This window comes from Ascaphus truei, chromosome 16, assembly GCF_040206685.1.
Source record: "Ascaphus truei isolate aAscTru1 chromosome 16, aAscTru1.hap1, whole genome shotgun sequence".
Taxonomy (NCBI): domain Eukaryota; kingdom Metazoa; phylum Chordata; class Amphibia; order Anura; family Ascaphidae; genus Ascaphus; species Ascaphus truei.
In genome coordinates this window covers 1,044,129-1,071,022 of record NC_134498.1, presented here as the reverse complement: position 1 = coordinate 1,071,022, position 26,894 = coordinate 1,044,129, and the positions used below count along the sequence as shown (strand labels likewise).

General features: G+C 49.2%; 1 protein-coding gene across 2 annotated transcripts in view; it reads left to right on the top strand.

Annotated features, from left to right (window-relative positions):
• Nucleotides 1-26,393, top strand: part of VAMP7 (vesicle associated membrane protein 7) — a 57,647-nt gene extending 31,254 nt beyond the window's left edge. For both annotated transcript variants that reach the window (XM_075572704.1, XM_075572705.1), the window contains exons 4-8: nt 1,826-1,963; nt 18,499-18,589; nt 19,281-19,348; nt 24,249-24,341; nt 24,948-26,393. In XM_075572704.1, coding sequence (XP_075428819.1) covers nt 1,826-1,963; nt 18,499-18,589; nt 19,281-19,348; nt 24,249-24,341; nt 24,948-25,016 — 459 coding nt within the window. In that variant the 3' untranslated portion in view covers nt 25,017-26,393. The remainder of the gene's footprint in view (nt 1-1,825; nt 1,964-18,498; nt 18,590-19,280; nt 19,349-24,248; nt 24,342-24,947) is intronic.
• Nucleotides 26,394-26,894: the final 501 nt, after the last annotated feature.

Sequence of the window (26,894 nt, the reverse complement as noted above, 5' to 3'; positions counted from 1 at the left end):
TTTCTATTCTTGAGGCTTATGAATGGTTTGCACCTTGTGGTGAACCCTCTGTATTTGCTCTCGTGAAGTCTTCTCTTTATGGTAGACTTGGATAATGATATGCCTACCTCCTGGAGAGTGTTCTTCACTTGGCTGGATGTTGTGAAGGGGTTTTTCTTTATCATGGAAAGGATCCTACGATCATCCACCACTGTTGTCTTCCGTGGACGTCCACGCCTTTTTGTGTTGCAGAGCTCACCAGTGCGTTCTCTTTTTTTTTTCCCTCAGAATGTATCAAACTGTTGATTTGGCCGCTCCTAATGTTCCTGCTATCTCTCTGATGTATGTGCTTTTTTTTTTTTTTTTTGCAGGCTAAGGATGCCCTGTGTCACTTGCATTGAGCGCTCCTTTGACCGCATGTTGTGGGTTCACCGCAAAAGCTTCCAAATGCGAATGCCACACCTGGAATCAACTCCAGACCTTTTACCTGCTTAAATTGGCATAATGAGAGCTAGATGAGTTCCCATATAAAACAGTGCATCCAAAAAATTGGTATGAAAGGGTTAATAATAGACAGTAGATAATAACCCCAGTTCCTGAGAAGAGGGCTAATGAAACAGCAGTAGGTGGTGAGTAAGATGAGATAAGAAAGCGCATTAAAGGGTGGACAATATTGACCTGTAATATGCGAAAAGAAAGGGATCACAGATTGAATTGCCCCATCTAAAACACAACACCAGGAGTCTTCCCTAGAGCATGAGACCCAGCCAGGGTACAATCAAGATAAATTACTCACATACTGGTAGCTGCTGAAATGTCCTCTTACTGATGCGTGCATCACGCGTTGAGGCTGATGTGTAGAGAAGGATCCAAATTGGAAGTCACGGTGCACAGCCAGGTACTGGTGAAAAATTGCTATGGGAGCCACGACCAAAAGTTGAATAAAAAGTATTTATTAAGTGGTTAACACATGGGAAAAAGAGAAGCAGGTTAGAGACACCCCTGGGTGTGTTAACCACTTAATAAATACTTTTTAATTCAACTTTTGGTCGTGGCTCCCATTGCAATTTTTCACCAGTACCTGGCTGTGCACCGTGACTTCCAATTTGGATCCTTCTCTTTTACCTGCTTAATTGATGATGAAATAACGAAGGAATAGCCCGCACCTGTCCATGAAACAGCTTTTTGAGTCAATTGTCCAATTACTTTTGGTCCCTTGAAAAAGAGGGGGCTACATATTAAAGAGATGCAATTTCTAAACCCTTCCTCCAATTTGGATGTGAATACCCTCAAATTAAAGCTGATAGACTGCACTTTAAGCCCATATTCATTATTCAACTGTAACTTGAATTTATTTTGGTTCACAGCCGAAATAACAAATCTTGTATCAGTGTCCAATTATTTTCGGACCTAACTGTAGTTTTGGGTACCAAATAACACAGCGATTGTATATCAACTTTGATTTTACATTAATATAATTGCTGCTTCATTTTTCTATAACAATTATTTTGAGCTTTATTTGTATTTTCATTTTTAAAGCTACATTTTTGTATACAAATATATAAAAAAGAGCTATTACATTTTTTTTACAATGTGTACTGTATATAAGCAACACATGTAAATACACACACATTTGGCACATAATATGTATACAACCGGCTCTTGGTAACTTATCAGTCCCGAACCAGAAGAGTCCCCTGGTTCAAACAATGTGATGTGCATGTTACAGAGGGATTCATCTTGTATATTGGGCATTAACATTTGAAGAATACCTGTCCTTTTTGATATCTACATACTGTACAAGTTCTTTTTAATGTTCCTTTGAAACGTCAAATATGTTTTGCAGGATTATGAACGTTCCCGAGCCTTTAACTTCTTGAATGAAATCAAAAAAAGGTTTCAGACAACATATGGATCTAGAGCACAGACCGCACTTCCCTATGCAATGAACAGTGAATTTTCCAGTGTCCTTGCCGCACAGCTGGTAAGGACTGAATTGTGATGTATTTGTTTCTTATCAGGAATACAATGTAATTGGAAATAGAAAGGAGTACAGATACAATACAGGTCGCAGTAGTGGTACTTGGCAAACCAAGGAAGAAAAATTAGATTGTTAGCTTGTCATCCTATAAAACGTAAATGATAACAGCTGTGCAAAAAGTTAAGACTTCTTTTTTTCTTTTCTCTTGCAGCAAAATAAAGGTTTACCATGCTTACCAGGCATGTAAAGCAAGCTCCCCTTAAGTGTATATCATTACATATATTTATTTTTAATTATGTTTTTTTAATACTTTTCTCCCCAGAAAAACTCTGTTTTCATGGAAACAGACATAACTATGAACAAATTGCAGCCGGTGGTATTGTAGAGAGGGGCAAGGTATGTGACAATAGTCATACAGCCTGTAATAAAATTCGTTTGGGAGGCACTCTTTTCCTATAGTAGTACAGGCTGCAATTTGTTCCCAGTAAAGTTTTATATAGGGAGACGATGTGCTCTTCTTGTTTCAGTGATAGGAATAATGTGTGCATCTTTCCACTCTATTCTTTGACCAAAAAGTTGTTGCTTATAGGGACTTTTCTTTATTATATTTTCTTTACATTGATTATTAAATAACAGATCGTATCACATCCATGCATCAGAATCCTCAAATAGAAAAGGATATGATCATTGTAATTTTCCAAGGTACATATACCATGTTTTTTTTTGTGTGGCATCTTAATGCAATGAGGGTCATTTGTTAATTACATGTCTTGGTAAAGAATAATGTTGATACTTAAGGCTTTTACATGCTTTTTTATATTTATATTTATAATGCAACATTTGTTTTACTCAAAAATAAAGTTGACATGTAGAGCTGCTTTAAGGCTACAAAAGGGCTTTATAGTATTTACATGTAGTATTCTCACTATACAATTGGATTGCCATTTTCTTTTAATTTCTTTCTTTTCAACATCCCACAGTTTGACTCCATGACAACAGAAGAGTTAACTATCATGTGCCCTTAGGAATCAGTAGAGTCTATCTAAGCCGGTCACATGAACACATGTGATCTCCTGCAACTGCAAAATAATTGGTTGTATAGTCTGACAGTTGATTGTGAACTGGGATATCATGGGACCCACATACTGCACCATTGGGATTTCACTGGGGTTTTTTTTTTTGTTTTGTTTTTTTCCCCAATTCTTTTTCTCTTTGTTCCTTAACGTTATAATTATGCATTGTGGACTTCAGTTATGAGTAATTTATTGTCTTTAAAATGGGCAGGTTTCATATAGCAGGCAAATAAGTTATTAAATTAATAAATATATGGTCACCCTTGAAGGTGAAATCTGTGGTGGTTGACATTTAGTAAACAACTTCACAATATGATTCTGTTCCTGTGTGTATGCGTAAAACATAGATCTGATTGCTTTCATTTCTGTTGAAAACATCTAAAAAAATAGACTTTTAATCAATACAATTTTCAGCAACTCATGGTGCTAATATTTGGAAAGATAAGCTAGTAAAGTGTATGTCCCTGAAAGCAGAATGTCTGATTTGTCTATAGGAAAATAATTGACTACTATAGGATACAGAGATGATGAATTAACATTAAAAAAAAGTTCAGAGAAGTTTGCTAAATGCTAAATTTCTGCTTGTTTTCGTCGTGTAATATTTTTGTATATTCTATATATTATGTATATAAATTGTTGGCCACAAAAAAAGTTTATACCACTTCAGACTTAAACACAGATATGCAGCAAGCTCTAAGAAACCCCAAAAGTGACTGTATACTTATATGTATGTCAATTGGAGAGCTACTGGGCATGACTAAACGTATACAACAAAAAACAGAGAAGCCCAAAGCTACATCCAATATCATTTAGTTAAACCTTTTGGCCAAAGCATTTTAAGCCTGCAAGCCACATCAAGGCATGACCAAATTCGCATGTCCTAACACTCACTGATTAAAATTCAATTTTGATGCAGCTGCTTGGGGCAGATCCAATGCGACAATTCTTCCTCTAATTATAGAGGTAAATAAGATTTCTAATTAGTGTTAGGACCTGCAAATTTGGTCATGCCTTGATGTGGGTTGCAGGCTTAAAATAACTAAATTACCCTTTTTCAAGAGATATAGATACAGTATATGTGTATATGCAGTGTTCAACAATCATATACATTTACACGCCCGGGGTGTGTGGATTTAACCTCCGGGCGAGTAAATATTGGCCCAAGCAGCACACGTGTTTGTTTTTTTTAAATTTCCCTGCTCGCGCTGAAATTTCCCTGCTCGCGCTGAAATTTCCCCTGCTCGCGCTGAAAAAAAAAAAAAAACTCCCCCTACCTGACAGCTGATTGGCGTGCGCTCCCAGACTTTGTGGGCGTGCGGCCAGGCTCTATATGAGCCCGCCCCCAACGAGCGGTCATTCTTTCTCTGCCAGGAGATCTGTTGGAGGGTAAGTACTCTCCATGCTGCTGCCCCGCTGCTCCTTCCCTGCCTCCTGCAAGACAACCCGTGCGGTACCCACATGGCTCCCCACTCACCACCGTGGCCCTCTGCTCCTGTCCTTTGCCGCGCCTTTGCGTTAGCTCTCCCTCCTGTCCCCTGTCCCCTTCCCCCTCCCCTCCTCCTGTCCCCTTCCCCTCCCCTCCTCCTGTCCCCCTCCCCTCCTCTTGTCCCCCTCCCCTCCTCTTGTCCCCCTCCCCTCCTCCTGTCCCCTTCCCCTCCCCTCCTCCTGTCCCCTCCTCCTGTCCCCTTTGCCTGTCCCCTTCCCCTCCTCCTGTCCCCTTCCCTCCTGTCCACCGATTGCTGCCCGGGGCGAGAGGTCCCCACTGCTGCAGCCCGGTTGGCATACCGGGGGGGGGGGCCTCACCACGTGCCTCCCACCCTGCCGCCTCCCCAAAGATTACACAGCCCAGCTATCTTCATGACGGCGCAGCCGCCGCAAGAGGTGGTGTGTGTGTGTGTGTGTGTGTGTGTGTGTGTGTGTGTGTGTGTGTGTGTGTGTGTGTGTGGTAGGGGATGGCGGTCTGCATGAGGTGAAGTATGGGGGGGGGGATGCCTGTCTGCCGCCCGACAACTAGCTTCTTGCCGCCGCGGGGTGGGGGGATGCTGGCAAACCTGCGCAGCAAATCTGCGGGACATGCCGGCGAGGGCAGCAGGGCAGTGGTGCCCGCTGGGGGACACCTCGTTACGTGACCCCCACCCTGCCAACTCCCCAAAGCTTCCACTACGCCCGCGTGAAGTATAGGGGGGGTGTCGGCCTCCCCCCCACGAGCAGGAGATGGGCGTGGGTGGGTGGGGGAGGAGCGTGGTGGTGGTGGTGGTGTTGGTCGCGGCCTTTCCTCCCACCCCCCCGTGTGTGTGTGTGTGTGTATATGTATGACAACAGAGGTACCCCCCCCAGTCAGTCACCCCCCCAGTCAGTCACCCCCCCAGTCAGTCACCCCCCCCAGTCAGTCACCCCCCCAGTCAGTCACCCCCCCCAGTCAGTCACCCCCCCCCCCCAGTCAGTCACCCCCCCCCCCAGTCAGTCACCCCCCCCCAGTCAGTCACCCCCCCCCAGTCAGTCACCCCCCCCAGTCAGTCACCCCCCCCAGTCAGTCACCCCCCCCAGTCAGTCACCCCCCCCAGTCAGTCACCCCCCCCCGTCAGTCACCCCCCCCGTCAGTCACCCCCCCCCCATTCAGTCAGTCACACCCCCCCATTCAGTCAGTCACACCCCCCCATTCAGTCAGTCACACCCCCCCATTCAGTCAGTCACACCCCCCCATTCAGTCAGTCACACCCCCCCATTCAGTCAGTCACACCCCCCCATTCAGTCAGTCACACCCCCCCATTCAGTCAGTCACACCCCCCCATTCAGTCAGTCAGTCACCCCCCTCAGTCAGTCAGTCACCCCCCCCCCCCCCCAGTCAGTCACCCCCCCAGTCAGTCACCCCCCCAGTCAGTCACCTCCCCAGTCAGTCACCCCCCCAGTCAGTCACCTCCCCAGTCAGCCAGCCAGTCGGTCACCCCCCCAGAGCCAGCCAGTCGGTCACCCCCCCAGAGCCAGCCAGTCGGTCACCCCCCCAGAGCCAGCCAGTCGGTCACCCCCCCAGAGCCAGCCAGTCGGTCACCCCCCCAGAGCCAGCCAGTCGGTCACCCCCCCAGTCAGCCAGCCAGTCGGTCACCCCCCCAGTCAGCCAGCCAGTCGGTCACCCCCCCAGTCAGCCAGCCAGTCGGTCACCCCCCCAGTCAGCCAGCCAGTCGGTCACCCCCCCAGTCAGCCAGCCAGTCGGTCACCCCCCCAGTCAGCCAGCCAGTCGGTCACCCCCCCAGTCAGCCAGCCAGTCGGTCACCCCCCCAGTCAGCCAGCCAGTCGGTCACCCCCCCAGTCAGCCAGCCAGTCGGTCACCCCCCCAGTCAGCCAGCCAGTCGGTCACCCCCCCAGTCAGCCAGCCAGTCGGTCACCCCCCCAGTCAGCCAGCCAGTCGGTCACCCCCCCAGTCAGCCAGCCAGTCGGTCACCCCCTCAGTCAGCCAGCCAGTCGGTCACCCCCTCAGTCAGCCAGCCAGTCGGTCACCCCCCCAGTCAGCCAGCCAGTCGGTCACCCCCCCAGTCAGCCAGCCAGTCGGTCACCCCCCCAGTCAGCCAGCCAGTCGGTCACCCCCCCAGTCAGCCAGCCAGTCGGTCACCCCCCCAGTCAGCCAGCCAGTCGGTCACCCCCCCAGTCAGCCAGCCAGTCGGTCACCCCCCCAGCCAGCCAGCCAGTCGGTCACCCCCCGTCAGCCAGCCAGCCAGTCGGTCACCCCCCGTCAGCCAGCCAGCCAGTCGGTCACCCCCCCAGTCAGCCAGCCAGTCGGTCACCCCCCCAGTCAGCCAGCCAGTCGGTCACCCCCCCAGTCAGCCAGCCAGTCGGTCAACCCCCCAGTCAGCCAGCCAGTCGGTCACCCCCCCAGTCAGCCAGCCAGTCGGTCACCCCCCCAGTCAGCCAGCCAGTCGGTCACCCCCCCAGTCAGCCAGCCAGTCGGTCACCCCCCCAGTCAGCCAGCCAGTCGGTCACCCCCCCAGTCAGCCAGCCAGTCGGTCACCCCCCCAGTCAGCCAGCCAGCCAGTCGGTCACCCCCCCCAGTCAGCCAGCCAGCCAGTCGGTCACCCCCCCCAGTCAGCCAGCCAGTCGGTCACCCCCCCAGTCAGCCAGCCAGTCGGTCACCCCCCCAGTCAGCCAGCCAGTCGGTCACCCCCCCAGTCAGCCAGCCAGTCGGTCACCCCCCCAGTCAGCCAGCCAGTCGGTCACCCCCCCAGTCAGCCAGCCAGTCGGTCACCCCCCCAGTCAGCCAGCCAGTCGGTCACCCCCCCAGTCAGCCAGCCAGTCGGTCACCCCCCCAGTCAGCCAGCCAGTCGGTCACCCCCCCAGTCAGCCAGCCAGTCGGTCACCCCCCCAGTCAGCCAGTCACCCCCCCAGTCAGCCAGTCACCCAGTCAGCCAGTCGGTCACCCAGCCAGTCAGTCAGTCAGTCACCCACCCAGTCAGCCAGTCAGCCAGTCAGCCAGTCAGCCAGCCAGTCAGCCAGTCACCCAGTCAGCCAGTCGGTCACCCAGCCAGTCAGTCAGTCAGTCACCCACCCAGTCAGCCAGTCAGCCAGTCAGCCAGTCAGCCAGTCAGCCAGCCAGTCAGTCAGCCAGTCAGCCAGTCAGCCAGTCAGCCAGTCAGCCAGTCAGCCAGTCAGCCAGTCAGCCAGTCAGCCAGTCAGTCACCCACCCAGTCAGCCAGTCAGCCAGTCAGCCAGTCAGCCAGTCAGCCAGTCAGCCAGCCAGCCAGCCAGCCAGTCAGCCAGCCAGTCAGTCACCCAGCCAGCCAGTCAGTCACCCAGCCAGTCAGTCAGTCACCCAGCCAGTCAGTCAGCCAGTCAGCCAGTCAGTCAGTCAGTCAGTCAGCCAGTCAGTCAGCCAGTCAGCCACCCAGTCAGCCAGTCAGTCACCCAGTCAGCCAGTCACCCACCCAGTCAGCCAGTCAGTCACCCAGCCAGTCAGTCAGCCAGTCACCCAGCCAGTCAGTCACCCAGCCAGTCAGTCAGCCAGTCAGTCACCCAGCCAGTCAGTCAGTCAGTCACCCAGCCAGTCAGTCAGTCAGTCACCCACCCAGTCAGCCAGTCAGTCACCCAGCCAGTCAGTCAGTCAGTCACCCACCCAGTCAGTCAGTCACCCAGCCAGTCAGTCAGTCACCCAGCCAGTCAGTCAGTCACCCAGCCAGTCAGTCAGCCAGTCACCCACCCAGTCAGCCAGTCACCCAGCCAGTCAGTCAGTCACCCAGTCAGCCAGTCACCCACCCAGTCAGCCAGTCACCCACCCAGTCAGCCAGTCACCCACCCAGTCAGCCAGTCACCCACCCAGTCAGCCAGTCAGCCAGTCAGTCACCCACCCAGTCAGCCAGTCAGCCAGTCAGTCACCCAGCCAGTCAGTCAGTCACCCAGCCAGTCAGTCAGCCAGTCAGCCAGTCAGTCAGTCAGTCAGTCAGCCAGTCAGTCAGCCAGTCAGCCACCCAGTCAGCCAGTCAGTCACCCAGTCAGCCAGTCACCCACCCAGTCAGCCAGTCAGTCACCCAGCCAGTCAGTCAGCCAGTCACCCAGCCAGTCAGTCACCCAGCCAGTCAGTCAGCCAGTCACCCACCCAGTCAGCCAGTCAGTCACCCAGCCAGTCAGTCAGTCAGTCACCCACCCAGTCAGCCAGTCAGTCACCCAGCCAGTCAGTCAGTCAGTCACCCACCCAGTCAGTCAGTCACCCAGCCAGTCAGTCAGTCACCCAGCCAGTCAGTCAGTCACCCAGCCAGTCAGTCAGCCAGTCACCCACCCAGTCAGCCAGTCACCCAGCCAGTCAGTCAGTCACCCAGTCAGCCAGTCACCCACCCAGTCAGCCAGTCACCCACCCAGTCAGCCAGTCACCCACCCAGTCAGCCAGTCAGCCAGTCAGTCACCCACCCAGTCAGCCAGTCAGCCAGTCAGCCAGTCAGTCACCCAGCCAGTCAGTCAGTCAGCCAGTCAGTCACCCAGCCAGTCAGTCAGTCAGTCACCCACCCAGTCAGTCAGTCACCCACCCAGTCAGTCAGTCACCCACCCAGTCAGCCAGTCAGTCACCCAGCCAGTCAGTCAGTCAGTCACCCACCCAGTCAGCCAGTCAGTCACCCAGCCAGTCAGTCAGTCACCCACCCAGTCAGCCAGTCAGTCACCCAGCCAGTCAGTCAGTCACCCACCCAGTCAGTCAGTCAGTCACCCAGCCAGTCAGTCAGTCAGTCACCCAGCCAGTCAGTCAGTCACCCAGTCAGCCAGTCAGTCACCCAGTCAGCCAGTCACCCACCCAGTCAGCCAGTCACCCAGCCAGTCAGTCAGTCACCCAGTCAGCCAGTCAGTCACCCAGTCAGCCAGTCACCCACCCAGTCAGCCAGTCACCCACCCAGTCAGCCAGTCAGCCAGTCAGCCAGTCAGCCAGTCAGCCAGTCAGCCAGTCAGCCAGTCAGCCAGTCAGTCACCCACCCAGTCAGCCAGTCAGCCAGTCAGCCAGTCAGTCACCCAGCCAGTCAGTCAGTCACCCACCCAGTCAGTCAGTCACCCACCCAGTCAGTCAGTCACCCACCCAGTCAGTCAGTCACCCAGCCAGTCAGTCAGTCACCCACCCAGTCAGTCAGTCACCCACCCAGTCAGTCACCCAGCCAGTCAGTCAGTCACCCAGCCAGTCAGTCAGTCACCCAGCCAGTCAGTCAGTCACCCAGCCAGTCAGTCAGTCACCCAGCCAGTCAGTCAGTCACCCAGCCAGTCAGTCAGTCACCCAGTCAGCCAGTCAGTCACCCAGTCAGCCAGTCACCCACCCAGTCAGCCAGTCAGTCAGTCAGTCAGCCAGTCAGTCACCCAGCCAGTCAGTCAGTCAGTCACCCACCCAGTCAGTCAGTCACCCAGCCAGTCAGTCAGTCAGTCACCCAGCCAGTCAGTCAGTCAGTCACCCAGCCAGTCAGTCAGTCACCCACCCAGTCAGTCACCCACCCAGTCAGCCAGTCAGCCAGTCAGCCAGTCAGCCAGTCAGCCAGTCAGTCAGTCACCCACCCAGTCAGCCAGTCAGCCAGTCAGCCAGTCAGCCAGTCAGTCAGTCAGCCAGTCAGTCAGCCAGTCAGTCACCCACCCAGTCAGCCAGTCAGCCAGTCAGTCAGCCAGTCAGTCAGCCAGTCAGTCAGCCAGTCAGCCAGCCAGTCACCCACCCAGCCAGTCAGTCAGCCAGTCAGTCAGCCAGTCAGTCAGTCAGCCAGTCAGTCAGTCAGCCAGTCAGTCACCCACCCAGTCAGTCAGTCAGTCACCCACCCAGTCAGTCAGTCAGTCAGTCACCCACCCAGTCAGCCAGTCAGCCAGTCAGTCAGCCAGTCAGTCAGCCAGTCAGTCAGCCAGTCAGCCAGTCAGTCAGCCAGTCAGTCACCCACCCAGTCAGCCAGTCAGCCAGCCAGTCACCCACCCAGCCAGTCAGTCAGCCAGTCAGTCAGCCAGCCAGTCAGTCACCCACCCAGTCAGCCAGTCAGTCACCCACCCAGTCAGTCAGTCAGTCACCCACCCAGTCAGCCAGTCAGTCAGTCAGTCAGTCACCCAGTCAGTCAGCCAGTCAGCCAGTCAGTCAGTCAGTCAGTCAGCCAGTCAGTCAGTCAGTCAGTCAGTCAGTCAGTCACCCAGTCAGTCAGTCACCCACCCAGTCAGCCAGTCAGTCAGCCAGTCAGTCACCCACCCAGTCAGTCAGTCACCCACCCAGTCAGTCAGTCAGTCAGCCAGTCAGTCACCCACCCAGTCAGTCAGTCAGTCAGTCACCCAGTCAGTCAGTCACCCACCCAGTCAGCCAGTCAGTCAGCCAGTCAGTCACCCACCCAGTCAGTCAGTCACCACCCAGTCAGTCAGTCAGTCAGTCAGCCAGTCAGTCACCCACCCAGTCAGTCAGTCAGTCAGTCACCCACCCAGTCAGCCAGTCAGTCAGCCAGTCAGTCACCCACCCAGTCAGTCAGTCAGTCAGCCAGTCAGTCACCCACCCAGTCAGTCAGTCACCCACCCAGTCAGTCAGTCACCCACCCAGTCAGTCAGTCAGTCAGTCAGCCAGTCAGTCACCCACCCAGTCAGTCAGTCAGTCAGTCACCCACCCAGTCAGCCAGTCAGTCAGCCAGTCAGTCACCCACCCAGTCAGCCAGTCAGCCAGTCAGCAGTCAGTCACCCACCCAGTCAGTCAGTCACCCACCCAGTCAGCCAGTCAGCAGTCAGTCAGTCACCCACCCAGTCAGCCAGTCAGCTCAGTCAGTCACCACCCAGTCAGTCAGTCACCACCCAGTCAGCCAGTCAGTCAGCCAGTCAGTCACCCACCCCAGTCAGTCAGTCACCCACCCAGTCAGTCCAGTCAGTCACCCACCCAGTCAGTCAGTCAGTCACCCACCCAGTCAGTCAGTCACCCACCAGTCAGCCAGTCAGCCAGTCAGTCAGCCAGTCAGTCAGTCACCCACCCAGGTCAGTCAGTCACCCACCCAGTCAGCCAGTCAGCCAGTCAGTCAGTCACCCACCAGTCAGCCAGTCAGTCATCACCCACCCAGTCAGCCAGTCAGTCAGTCACCACCCAGTCAGTCAGTCACCACCCAGTCAGCCAGTCAGTCAGTCACCCACCCAGTCAGCCAGTCAGTCACCCAGTCAGCCAGTCAGTCAGTCACCACCCAGTCAGTCAGTCAGTCAGTCAGTCAGTCACCCACCCAGTCAGTCAGTCAGTCAGTCACCCAGTCAGTCAGTCACCCACCCAGTCAGCCAGTCAGTCACCCACCCAGTCAGTCAGTCAGCCAGTCAGTCAGCCAGTCAGTCAGTCACCCCACCCAGTCAGTCAGTCAGTCAGTCACCCACCAGTCAGTCAGCCAGTCAGCTAGCCAGTCAGCCAGTCAGTCAGCCAGTCAGCCAGTCAGTCAGTCAGTCACCCACCCAGTCAGTCAGTCAGTCAGTCAGCCAGTCAGCCAGTCAGCCAGCCAGTCAGCCAGTCAGCCAGTCAGCCAGTCAGCCAGTCAGCCAGTCAGCCAGTCAGTCAGTCACCCACCCACCCAGTCAGTCAGTCAGTCAGTCAGCCAGTCAGCTAGCCAGTCAGCCAGTCAGCCAGTCAGCCAGTCAGTCAGTCAGTCAGTCACCCACCCAGTCAGTCAGTCAGTCAGTCAGTCACCCACCCAGTCAGTCAGTCAGTCAGTCACCCACCCAGTCAGTCAGTCAGTCAGTCAGTCAGTCACCCACCAGTCAGTCAGTCAGTCAGCCAGTCAGTCAGCCAGTCAGCCAGTCAGTCAGCCAGTCAGCCAGTCACCCCACCAGTCAGTCAGTCACCCACCCAGTCAGCCAGTCAGTCAGCCAGTCAGTCACCCACCCAGTCAGTCAGTCACCCACCCAGTCAGCCAGGTCAGTCACCCACCCAGTCAGTCAGTCACCCACCCAGTCAGCCAGTCAGTCAGCCAGTCAGTCACCCACCCAGTCAGTCAGTCACCCACCCAGTCAGCCAGTCAGTCAGCCAGTCAGTCACCCATCCAGTCAGTCAGTCACCCACCCAGTCAGCCAGTCAGTCAGCCAGTCAGTCACCCACCCAGTCAGCCAGTCAGTCAGTCACCCAGGCCAGTCAGTCACCCACCCAGTCAGCCAGTCACCCACCCAGTCAGTCAGTCACCCAGTCACCCAGTCAGCCAGTCAGTCACCCACCCAGTCAGCCAGTCAGTCACCCACCCAGTCAGCCAGTCAGTCAGCCAGTCAGTCAGCCAGTCAGTCAGTCACCCAGTCAGCCAGCCAGCCAGCCAGCCAGCCAGCCAGTCAGCCAGTCAGCCAGTCAGCCAGTCAGCCAGTCAGCCAGTCAGCCAGTCAGCCAGTCACCCACCCAGTCAGTCAGTCAGTCAGTCAGTCAGTCAGTCACCCCACCCAGGTCACCCACCCAGTCAGCCAGTCACCCACCAGTCAGTCAGTCAGTCACCCACCCAGTCAGTCAGTCAGTCACCCACCAGTCAGTCAGGTCAGTCACCCACCCAGTCAGCCAGTCAGTCAGTCAGTCACCCACCCAGTCAGCCAGTCAGTCAGTCAGTCACCCACCCAGTCAGCCAGTCAGTCAGTCACCCACCCAGTCAGCAGTCAGTCAGTCAGTCACCCACCCAGCCAGTCAGTCAGTCACCCACCCACCCAGTCAGCCAGTCAGTCAGTCAGTCACCCAGCCAGTCAGTCAGTCAGTCACCCACCCAGTCAGTCAGTCACCCACCCAGTCAGCCAGTCAGTCAGTCACCCACCCAGTCAGCCAGTCAGTCAGTCACCCACCCAGTCAGCCAGTCAGTCACCCAGTCAGCCAGTCAGTCACCCACCCCAGTCAGCCAGTCAGTCAGCCAGTCAGTCAGCCAGTCAGCCAGTCAGTCAGCCAGTCAGTCAGCCAGTCAGTCAGTCAGTCAGTCACCCACCCAGTCAGTCAGTCAGTCACCCACCCAGTCAGTCAGTCACCCACCCAGTCAGCCAGTCAGTCAGTCACCCACCCAGTCAGCCAGTCAGTCAGTCACCCACCCAGTCAGCCAGTCAGTTAGTCACCCACCCAGTCAGCCAGTCAGTCACCCAGTCAGCCAGTCAGTCACCCACCCAGTCAGCCAGTCAGTCAGCCAGTCAGTCAGCCAGTCAGTCAGCCAGTCAGCCAGTCAGTCAGCCAGTCAGTCAGTCAGTCAGTCACCCACCCAGTCAGCCAGTCAGTCACCCAGTCAGCCAGTCAGTCACCCACCCAGTCAGCCAGTCAGTCAGCCAGTCAGTCAGCCAGTCAGTCACCCACCCAGTCAGCCAGTCAGTCAGCCAGTCAGCCAGTCAGTCAGTCAGCAGTCAGTCAGCCAGTCAGTCAGTCAGCCAGTCAGTCAGCCAGTCAGCCAGTCAGTCAGCCAGTCAGTCAGTCAGTCAGCCAGTCAGCCAGTCAGTCAGTCAGCCAGCCAGCCAGTCAGTCAGTCACCCACCCAGTCACCCAGTCAGTCAGTCAGTCAGTCACCCACCCAGTCACCCACCCAGTCAGTCACCCACCCAGTCAGCCAGTCAGTCAGTCACCCACCCAGTCAGCCAGTCAGTCAGTCACCCACCCAGTCAGCCAGTCAGTCAGTCAGTCACCCACCCAGTCAGCCAGTCAGTCAGTCAGTCACCCACCCAGTCAGCCAGTCAGTCAGTCACCCACCCACCCAGTCAGCCAGTCAGTCAGTCACCCACCCAGTCAGCCAGTCACCCACCCAGTCAGCCAGTCAGTCAGTCACCCACCCAGTCAGCCAGTCAGTCACCCACCCAGTCACCCACCCAGTCAGCCAGTCAGTCACCACCCAGTCAGCCAGTCAGTCAGCCACCCAGTCAGCCACCCAGTCAGCCAGTCAGTCACCCACCAGTCAGCCAGTCACCCACCCAGTCAGCCAGTCACCCACCCTCTCTCTCTGTGTATCATCTCCCCCCCACACTCTCTCTCTCTCTCTCTCCCCCACACTCTCCCTCTCTCTCTCTCCCCCACACTCTCCCTCTCTCTCTCTCCCCCACACTCTCCCTCTCTCTCTCTCCCCCACACTCTCCCTCTCTCTCTCTCCCCCACACTCTCCCTCTCTCTCTCTCCCCCACACTCTCCCTCTCTCTCTCTCCCCCACTCGCCTCTCTCTCTCTCCCCACTCTCTCTCTCCCCCACTCACCCTCTCTCTCTCCCCCACTTGCCCTCTCTCTCTCCCCACACTCTCCCCTCTCTCTCTCCCCCACACTCTCCCTCTCTCTCTCCCCCACTCTCCCTCTCTCCCACACTCACCCTCTCTCTATCTCTCCCCCACACTCCCTCTCTCTCTCTCTCTCTCTCTCACCCCCACACTCTCCCTCTTCTCCCCCACACTCTCCCTCTCTCCCCACACTCTCCCTCTCTCTCTCTCCCCCACACTCTCCTCTCCTCTCTCTCCCCCACTCTCCCTCTCCTTCTCTCCCCACACTCTCCTTCTCTCCCCCACACTCTCTCCTCTCTCCCCCACACTCTCCCTTTCTCTCTCTCCCCCACACTCTCCCTCTCTCTCTCTCTCTCACTCTCACTCTCTCACTCTCTCACTCTCACTCTCACTCTCACTCTCTCACTCTCACTCTCCCACACTCTCACTCTCTCACTCTCACTCTCTCTCCCACTCTCTCACTCTCTCTCCCTCCCTCTCCCTCCCTCTCTCCCCCACACTCTCCCTCTCTCTCTCTCTCCCCCACATTCTCCCTCTCTCCCCCATACTCTCCCTCTCTCCCCCCTCTCTCTCCCCCACACTCCCTCTCTCTCTCTCTCTCCCCCCCACACTCTCCCACTCTCTCACTCTCTCTCCCACTCTCCCACTCTCTCACTCTCTCTCCCACTCTCTCTCCCTCTCTCTCCCTCTCCCACTCTCTCTCCCTCTCTCACCCCCTCTCTCTCCCCCACACTCTCTCTCTCTCCCCCACACTCTCTCTCTCTCCCCCACACTCTCCCTCTCTCCCCCACACTCTCCCTCCCTCTCTCCCCCACACTCTCCCTCTCTCTCTCTCCCCCACACTCTCCCTCTCCCTCTCTCCCCCACACTCTCCCTCTCCCTCTCTCCCCCACACTCTCCCTCTCTCCCCCACACTCTCCCCCACACTCTCCCCCACACTCTCCCCCACACTCTCCCCCACACTCTCCCCCACACTCTCCCCCACACTCTCCCCCTCTCCCCCACACTCTCCCCCTCTCCCCCACACTCTCCCCCTCTCCCCCACACTCTCCCCCTCTCCCCCACACTCTCCCTCTCTCTCTCTCCCCCACACTCTACCTCTCTCCCTCCCTCCCTCACCCTCCCTCTCTCCTCCCTCCCTCTCCCTCTCCCTCCCTCTCTCCCCCACACTCTCACACTCTCCCTCACTCTCTCCCCCACACTCTCCCTCTCTCCCCCACACTCTCCCTCGCTCTCTCTCCCCCACACTCTCCCTCTCTCTCGCCCTCTCTCCCCCACACTCTCCCTCTCCCTCTCTCCCCCACACTCTCCCTCTCTCCCTCTCTCCCCCACACTCTCCCTCTCTCCCCCACACTCTCCCTCTCTCCCCCACACTCTCCCCCTCTCTCTATCTCTCCCTCCCTCCCTCCCTCTCTCTCTCCCTCTCTCCCACTCTCTCACTCTCTCTCTCCCACTCTCTTACTCTCTCACTCTCTCTCCCACTCTCTCACTCTCTCTCCCACTCTCTCACTCTCTCTCCCACTCTGGATCTCTTATTTACCCTATATATCTTAACTGCCCTATACTACACCGAAATAACCTATACTGCTGTCTTCCAGATTTGACTCAAGCTTCACACGGAAGACATCGGAACCCCCCCTAACCCAGAAGACAGGTAGGGAACACATCCCCTTCAATGTATAACATTGCGGGAATGAGGGTACCTGGACATAGAGGGACTGCGGATCAGGTAAGATCCCAGGTGGGATTGCTGCTTATTGTGATATTGTGAAGCGGGGACATCCAGACATTGGTTAAGGGGTTCAGGAAACTAGTCATTCACATCTGGCTTTTATTTCTAGATCCGACATTTACACACACACACGTAACAAGGACTAATTGTAGTATAATGTAATACAATAAATACATAAAAACGAATGTTCTGACTAGGAATTTATTAAATGTATTTTATTTATATATTTTAGTGTGTGTGTGTGTGTGTGTGTGTGTGTGTGTGTGTGTGTGTTTGTATATTATGCATTTCACTGTGTATTTTTATCTCATTGGATGTAGCTTTGGGCTTCTTTGTTTTTTGTTGTAACCACTTCAGTCATAATTTTTGCACATGGCATAAAAATTGGAGCAAAGTCTCATCAAATTGATGCATATAAAGTTAAAAAGCATGACATTTGCATGCATTTTTTCTCAATTTGCCTTGATAAAAATACTCAGAAGTGTCAGTATTCAGAGCCTTACATTGACACTATGAAAGGTACAGTATATATTTCTTTAAATAAAAAAACAATGGATGAATCACTGAACATTTTAGCTTTTAAATGCGCAATCCAAGCAATATCCTACTGTACATGTGTTTTTAAATCAGATCTGTAGTATTGGATAATAGTTTTTTTTTAAATGTATTATACTATTAATGCCATATGTTATTAATATACTGAGCATCCTTGGATTTCTATAGCAGCTTTTAGCACATGTCCCCAGCAGTACAAGATCTTTGCAACACTTACATGTTTGATCATTTGTTTCCAGTAGTTGGAGGCAGCCATTTATTGAACCCTGGGAAACATGATCTTTGCTGATCAATCATGGGAAAGAACCAGCAGCTTAGTTAATTAATTTTCAATAAAGGTAATCAAAGTCTGCATATATCAAAACCAAGATATATAGACATATAGAGATATAGATATATATATACAGCTAAACCCGGTTATAACGCGGTCCTCGGGGTCCACCCCGAGACCCCCGCGTTACTAACGGGGTCGCGCTAATTTTTTTTTAAAAATGGCCGCCGCATCAGTGCATATTTACCCCGCGGTCCCGGCTTCCCCGTCACAGCGTGACAGGAGATGGGAGGGGGGATTCCCCTCCGGCTTCAGCTTCCCCTGTCACCGCGGGACAGGAGATGGGAGGGGGGATGCCCCTCCGGCTTCGGCTTCAGCTTCCCCTGTCACCGCGTGACAGGAGATGGGAGGGGGGATTCCCCTCCGGCTTCGGCTTCAGCTTCCCCTGTCACCGCGTGACAGGAGATGGGAGGGGGGATTCCCCTCCGGTCCGGCTCCCCCCCGCCGCAGCACAGGGCCCTCGCGCCGCAATACAGGGCCCCCTGGCCCTGCCGTAGCGCAGGGTCGTCCTGCCCCCCCCCCCATGCCCCCCGCGCTGCACCGAGCCATCCCACCAGCCCCCGCAGCATCGGGGGCCCCCGCAGCCATCATCCCCCTCCACCGCAGCACCACCCCCACCGGCACGCCCCCCCCCCCCCCCTGCAGCCACATGCCTCACCAATCATCCCCAAGGTAAGGCTGATTTATGTATATGTGTAGTGTGTGTGTGTGTGTGTGGTGTGTGTAGTGTGTGTAGTGTGAGCGTGCAGTGTGAGCAATGAGCAGTGTGTCAGTGTGTGCAGTGTGAGCAATGAGCAATGAGCAGTGTCAGTGTGTGCAGTGTGAGCAATGAGCAGTGTGTGTGCAGTGTGTGCAGTGTGAGCAATGAGCAGTGTGTCAGTGTGTGCAGTGTGAGCAATGAGCAGTGTGTGTGCAGTGTGTCAGTGTGTGCAGTGTGAGCAATGAGCAGTGTGTGTGCAGTGTGTGAGCAATGAGCAGTGTGTGTTCAGTGAGTGTGTGCAGTGCAGTGTGTGTTTTTTTAAAAACGGGAGCCACGGGAAAACCGCATTATAACCGAATCGCGGTATAGCGAGGCGCGTTATAACGGGGTTTAGCTGTATATAGATATATATTATATAATTTATTTTTTTTCTTTTTTTAAGTGCTGCGAGGATTGCCTTTTAATTTTTTTTTATTTTTTATATAGAACTAATTTTGTTTTTCTTATCTTTCATTAGAAACACCACTCAGAAAATAAAAGTGTAGACCGTGTGGTGGAGACTCAAACCCAGGTGGATGAACTGAAAGGCATTATGGTCCGGAATATAGGTAATTTTGGTTAAAACATTCAAATGGTTTGATGTAAATTGTCTTGCCGGGTGGGCAGAGACTGCAGGTCTTGAATGCAGATATCTAGCTTCAAAGTAGTTATGACAACGGCACTATTTTAACACAATAGACATATATTTCATACTTTTTTCTCAATAAAAAACATACATGTATTTCTCAAGAGCATGATACAAAGTATCTTTTATTAACAGCTGACATTACTTAAAGCACAAAATACAACGGTACAAAATATCAGCTGAATACCTATTGTAACCTCTTCACAGTATATACTATATTCAGAAATAATAGAATTTCGTCATGCCTGAATTTTTCTATAATTCAGAAGCTTATTTTCTTTAATTTTAAAGACGAGAATGATTTTATCCTTATCCAAATCTTGAGTCTGTTTAAAGAGTACTGCAACATTTTGTAGACTATTAAAATGGTTAAATAGCTAGTTTCCTTTAATTCAATGTTATTCCTTTTGCAAATAACCTTAATTTTTCAAAATCTAAACCACTACATCACATGTAGACACGAGAGATTTAAAAAAAAAAAAAAAAAGCATGAGGGATACAGATTCCCTTTGGGTTGTGGTCTAATCGGCCAATATATATTTTGTGTGTGGCATTAAATCCAAACTTGTATTGCAATGGTTTACGTGTGTATATATATTTTTTTTTTACTCTAGATTTGGTTGCTCAAAGAGGAGAACGATTAGAGTTATTAATTGATAAAACAGAAAACCTTGTTGACTCTGTAAGTATTCATTGAAAGTTTGTTAAAGTAAAGACTAAGAGTTCACTTGTGGCATATTAAACACACAATTTGAGTGGAGGAGGAAAAACCTTTAAATTATTTGGTTGCTTTCTCCTAATCCAACAATACTTTTAAGAGAAGGAAAAGTGTAAAATGTGGTGTTGAAAGTTAAATTATTTTCTGGGTAACTTACCATCCTACAGTAAACTCAACTTGCAGAGTGATCAGACATGTATGCCAAAAATGAATTTTGAGGCACACAGCAGAATAAATTCTCAAACTCCAGCACCAAGGAATAATTATGAAATGGGAGTGGGGGAAGAGCGGAAAGTGTAACTGCCTCCACAAATAAGAAAAAAGGATATATTGCTTATATATTGGATGGATGATGGGGAGGTCAAGAAACAGATAACGAACTAAATAGAATAGTTGGGGATGGGGAAATAGTGTGAAACCCAGTGACTTGGAACGGCGCTAAAACAACAATAATATAAAGAAAAAATATATAGTAATAAAATTATAAGGTGTACTGTAGCTAGAATATTCTCAACCTTCACTGGGAATATGCACTGATTCCCTTACAAGTAGTTAGGATCCAGGGCAGGAAGGGAGCGATGTCATCAGGAACACCTAGAAAGAAAAAACATATAAAAAATCATGGTGCAGTGAGTTAACTAAAAAGTGGTCTGCAGTGAGAAAACTTGGCTCTTATAGATGGCCTACTTACAACAAGTAAGATAAAAAAACAGCAAGTGGTTTAGAGGTAGTTCTTGAAGACTCCAACTTGCAGTGACAGGTGAATATGGCCGCAGCACACAGCAGTGAATACTGGTATAGGGCTGGATGATATGTTCATGAAGGTTTCAACTCCCAGTCAGATACAAGCAGTCATGCAGGAATAGAGAGAAACCATAGTGTTGACCAGAAAACACCAAACTTTATGATTAAAAATGCATAGGACATGTACTCACAATGTGACATACGATCGAATTCACGTAAGATTTTACTTGAGGCAGTTGGTCGGTACTCGGGAAGTAGTAACTCCAGTCCCTTCAGTATCCCTCCACGAGGGTGCCCCCTCGTCCGGTCGCGGATGGAGAGCATCTGACGTCACGTCCGGGCCTTGGACTGACGACTTCCGGTTGGAGCGGATGGAAGAAGGGATGGTGGGATCGCAGTGCCGACACTGTGCCTTCGGGGATGGAACAGCTACCCAGACTGTGCTTCAGCTGTGCTGCTACTCGGCTCAACGCGTTTCGCTGTATGCAACAGCTTCCTCAGGAGCAATGGGGAAATAGCAAGGGTTCATGGCAATAGAGAATGGAGGCAAGTGGGAGTTTTGCAACCAGGGAGACACCCATTTTAAGTACAGATCATACTAGACAACTTCTAAAGACTAAACCCACTTGGAGTAGAAAGGCAGGAGCAGATAATAGTGCAGACTGGGAAAAAAACTTAAATGCATGCAAGAAGACTGACAGATAAAATGGGTGAGCTTGAATTAATAGCTACAGTGGAGCTGTATGATATCATAGGCATTACTGATACATGGTGGGATGAAACTCATGACTGGACAGTTCATTTAGAGGGTTATTCCCTTTTTCAGAAGGATCGAGCAAATAGAAGAGGTGGTGGACTATGTCTAACCGGATTTAAAACCTATTACAGCTCAACCTCGTTAAAGCGCGATCCACTACCATGCGGATCTGCTTATAATGCGGTCCGAGCATGGCTCCTGATTTAAAAACATCTCCAATTGACTTTTTTTTTTTAAGCAAACTTGGGCAGGTAAATGGCAGATGAGGTTTGATACAGATAAATGTAAGATTATGCATTTGGGAAACAAGAATAAACAGGAGACTTACAAATTAAATGGGGATATATAAGGGGAACCCTTGATGGAGAAGGATTTAGGAGTGCTTGTAGACAGCAGGCTTAGCAATAGTGCCCAAAGTTTATTTATTTATAAAATATTTTACCAGGAAGTAATACATTGAGAGTTACCTCTCGTTTTCAAGTATGTCCTGGGCACAGAGTTAAGACAAATAATACATGGTTACAAATAGTTACATAAATGAACAGGGTATACATTATATACAAGACATTGCATGCAGAGTTAAAGATAATATATATTATGGGCGTATGAAACAGTTACAGACCAGATTAAAATGTGTGACAGCCTTAGATTTGAAAGAACTTAAACTGGTGGTGGGTGTGAGAGTCTGGTAGGTTGTTCCAGTTTTGGGGTGCACGGTAAGAGGAGGAACGTCCGGATACTTTGTTGAGCCTTGGGACCATGAACAGTCTTTTGGAGTCTCATCTCAGATGATAGGTGCTGCATGTGGTAGGGGTGAGGAGCTTGTTCAGGTAGCTGGGTTGCTTGCCCATAAAGTATTTGAAGGCAAGACAGGAAAGGTGAACTTTGCACCTAGACTCAAGTGATGACCAATCTAGTTCTTTGAGCATTTCGCAGTGATGTGTTAGTTGCATTGGAGAACAAAACGACAAATTGAATTGTAGAGGGTGTCAAGTTTGCTAAGGTGGGTTTGAGGTGCCGAGCCATACACCATGTCTCCATTGTAATAATAATTGGCATTAGCATCTGCTGTGCGATACGCTTTCTGACCAGGAGACTTAGGGAGGATTTGTTCCTGTAAAGAACCCTTAGCTTGGCATAGGTCTTGGTTGTCAGGTTATCAATATGCATACCGAATGTTAAGTGGGAGTCAAACCATATGCCCAAGTATTTAATACTAGTGACAGGGGTTAGGGTGGTGTTAGTTGGTTCTAATCTGGAGCTCAGTCGCTGGAAGCTTTAAAAAATTTAGTCTTGGTCCCAAATAGCATTGTTACAGTCTTGTCGTGTTTAAAAACAGTTTGTTTTGGGAAATCCAGTTTTCGCGTCTCAAAAAGTCATACTGAATTATGTGTTGAAGGTCAGAGAGGCTATGGCTGTGTGCATATACTGTAGGGTTGTCATCTACATACATGTGTATTGAGGCTTCCTGCCAAGCTGTGGGAAGATCATTGATGAACACTGAGAAGAGTAGGGGTCCCAGAACAGAGCCTTGCGGTACACCACAGGTGATATCCAGGGGGTTGGAGTTAGAGCCTGAGATGGACACATGTTGGGATCTACCTGATTGGTAGGACTGAAACCAGTTTAAAGCATACTTCCCTATTCCAGAGCTCTGGAGTTTAAGCAGGATAGCATGATCAACAGTATCAAAAGCCTTTGCAGGACTTCTAGATTTTGCAAAGGCAAACAAGATCTTATCTTGCATTAAATGGGCAAAGGATGGATAGGAAGTAAACATAATTATGCCCCTTTACAAAGCATCAGTAAGACCACACCTTGAGTATGGAGTACAATTTTGGGCACCACTCCTTAGAAAAGACATTATGGAACTAGAGAGAGTGCAGAGAAGAGCCACCACATTAATAAAGGGGATGGACATTCTAACTTACTGTATGAGGAGAGGCTAGCTAAATTAGATTTATTTACATTAGAAAAGAGGCATCTAAGAGGGGATATGATAACTATATACAAATTATTCGGGGACAGTTCAAGGAGCCGTCAAAAGAACTGTTCATCCTAAGGGCACTACACATGACACAGGTCACCCCTTAAGGTTGAAGGAAAGAAGATTTCACCAGCAACAAAGGAAAGGGTTCTTTACAGCAAGGTCAGTTACAATGTGGAATTCATAACCCATAGAGACTGTGATGGCAGATACAATAAATATATTTAAAAAAAAAAAGTTGGACATTTCCTTTTTAGAAAGGAAAGGTATACAGAGATATACCAAGTAAGTAAACATGAAGAGGATATTGATCCAGGGAGTAATCCGATTGCCAATATTTGGAGTCAGGAAGGAATTGTTTTCCCCTTATGAGATCATTGGATGATATGTCACTGGGGGTTTTTCATTTGCCTTTCTCTGGATCAATATACTGTAAGTGCAAATATAGGATTACAGTATCTGCCGTCTAAATTTAGCATAGGTTCAACTTGATGGACGTACGTCTTTTTTCAACCTCATCTACTATAACATATGAGCAGTCGAGATTAAAAAACAGTAACATTTACTGGTAATTACAATGTTGGTACATTTACATTAATATGTATTAATGTTTATTTCTTTTGTATTTTGAGAGAGTACATGCTATTAAGTACATTTAATGGACTACTTTTTGGTGGCACTAACCTAACTTTATAAAGTGACCTTACCCCATGATAGTATCCACAAATCAGACAAGAAGCCCAACTGACAACACAAAATACAAACATACCTTTTAGATCAAGGATGTCTTCTCTCTTCCCCCATTGTATCTAAAGCCCTTTCCCAGCTTAAACCTTTTTCACTGACTGCCCCACACCTCTGGAATGCCCTTCCCTTCAATAACCGATTAGCACCCTCCCTATCCACCTTTAAGACCCACCTTAAGACATGCTGAAAGAAGCATATCTGTAGCACCGAGGCTAATACTATACACATGATGCATAAAGCTTGGCCACCTGCAGACGCACTTACCAGAATGCCCTCCTACCGTCTCTACGTTCTTCCTAACTACCAATTAGATTGTAAGCTCTTTGGAGCAGGAACTCCTCTTCCGAAATGTTACTTTTATGTCTGAAGCACTTATTTCAATGTTCTGTTATTTGTTATTTATATAATTGTCACGTGTATTACTACTGTGAAGCGATATGTACATTAATGGCGCTATATAAATAAAGATGTACATACATACATCCGAAATATCCTCGAAAGTCACAAGTTTGAGTGTAAACATTTATTTTGAAGATGCATCTTATCAAAATCCTGGCATCGAGAAAAGAAAAACCACAAATCTTATATGATCTACCTATTTATATATAAATACACTTTTTTTTTTTTAGTCTGTCACATTTAAGACTACAAGCAGAAACCTCGCCAGAGCTATGTGCATGAAGAATTTGAAGTTGACCATCATCATTGTTATCGTAACTATTGTAAGTGCCTATCTAAAACATCCTTTGTTCTCTACAAATGTACATATATACAAATATATTTATTTCTGTGCTCACAATAGTAAGGGACTACTTACTCAGTAGCTGTACTGCTTACAATAAGCTCATTCACGTTAGCTACCACACATTTCTGAATAATTTCCTAAATGATCCACTAATATGAAATACTTTCTTGCCATTAGAGCAAAACGTAAGGAATGTTTCAATTTAATCAGTTAATGTTTAAATATTTAGATATTCATTTTCTTATTCTGTTGAAAATTGGCCAAGATAGTAGTATACCTGTGAGTTTCTTTGCATGTTTTCCACAAGTGCCCAACACTACTCCGTAATGCCAATTGTCACGTCATACATTCGTTTAGCTGCAGACAAGGTTTCTGGGTAATGACATGCAAGTGAGCACCTAGCGCACATGTCACTTTTGGCTTCCTATCAATTTTATTACATGGATTCCATTGAGCTGTTACATACTGCATTGAAAAGGGTTTACAGCCAAGCCTGGGTCCAGGAAGATACCGAATCAATAGATCCACTCAGACATGTTTGTCCTTAATCTATTGAAGATTGTCACACATTTATCTATTACAGGTTATCATCTACATTATTGTGTCTGCAGCATGTGGAGGGTTGGCATGGCCCAGCTGTGTGAAGAAGTAATCTTGGCTTTTTTGATGCATGAAAGAGTTCACCTGGAACAAAAAATACTACCAACTCAATTTTTTTTGCATCCTGCAGATGAGACTAAAAGGGAAAAACCTTTTCCTATGGACACCATGTAGTGTTGCATCCTCTCCTTTATTTTATCCTTCCATCCTTACTGGACCTCTTTGCCTTATGACATATACAAAGAAACCTCACTGGAGAGCCTGCAGTCCCATCTTGTCATTGCTTTGTGAAGCCAGGGATAGATAAAGCAGTGATAAATGAAGTAATGCTTTTGTTAGATGCCAGAAATACTTTTTTTTTTGTTCGTTTTTTTTTTCCAGACCTCCTGTTGGACTTTTTTTTTTGTAACTGCGATTTGCTTTCTTACAGTCACTTCCTTCACACGTAGGGGCTTATGCAATATAATGTGATAGTTTCGATTTGGTACTACCGCACTGAAATTGCCATTGGCTTTAATAGGAGTTTCCATGCATAGTGTCCAATCTGCACTATGGCACTTTATTGAATAAACCTCTTCAAGTTATCTGCAGAGGTATTTCATGGGCAACTTCCATATGTCCCTAGGATAAATAAATACCCTGCATTTTTGTTATGTTTTCAGAGAGGTTGGTTTAGTTTCCACTGTGAAATACCAATTAAGAATTTGTGTGAAATCATTTTTTTAGATAGTTTTGATCTATTCCTATAGGTACTTACATTTTTCTCATTGGTTACCAATTCATACATTGTGTTACAAACTCTTGTTATGTTAATGTAATTTACAATTCTTTAGTTCCCCATTAAGGTAGACATGGTACGGTGTCTTTTCCATTGGGGACTTAATTCAATTTTTTAAACACATAAACTATAGTAACTGTTATTTTAAACCAAGCAGTGCACTAATTTCACACATACAAAGTCACCCATTTTACTCTGCAATGTATAGCACTGGACAATAACCAATATCATGTATATTCTATAGAAAAATTGGGGGAAATTCCTGTTAATGTAAAATAATAAAGTATGGCAACATTGTACATTACTGTGAATGTCTGTCTGCAGTGTTGGTTTCTCATCTAGTTGATCTTAATTGCAGTTCCCTATTATGTGCCATGGTTTTGGTTCATAGTATGATTAAAGATATAATTTAAAAAAAAATAGCAATTAAGTCACATAGCAGGAAATGTGTTGTGTGTATTCTTTAGCTAACGAAAAAGATATTTGTGAAAGTTTCATGGAGCAGTGTTGTCAGCAGTGTTTTAGTTAAATGATGCAAAGTACCAGTTGAAAGACATAGGAGGATGTGAGGCGGTTAAAAAACATGACAAAAGTAAATACCACAATCTTCAGCACTGGTAATGGTAATATTAAAAATATTTTTTCTCCTTATTTACTTCTTCCTCAGTTAACCAATTGTTTGTTAATATAGAAGTGCATAGGCGGCTTGATAAAATTAAAGTAAATAATAAAGCACTTGGCCCTGATGGCATACATCCAAGAGTCCTTATGGAGTTAAGCTCAGTAATAGCCAAACCATTACATTTAATTTTCAAGGACTCCATTTCTACAGTCTCAGTACCACAAGATTGGCATAAAGCAGACGTGGTGCCTATATTTAAAAAGGGAGCTAGATCACAACCGGGGAATTACAGACCTGTAAGCCTGACATAAATAGTGGGGAAGCTACTGTACTTGAATGTATAATATGGGAGAATATTCAGGGATAACAAAACTATTAGTAACAGTCGGCATGGATTTATGAAGGATAAATCGTGTCAAACTAACCATATTAGTTATTTTGAGGAGGTAAGTATGAATTTAAACCAGGCTAATACAGTTGATGTTGTCTACTTAGATTTTTGCAAAGGCTTTAACCTTGTGTGGCACCAT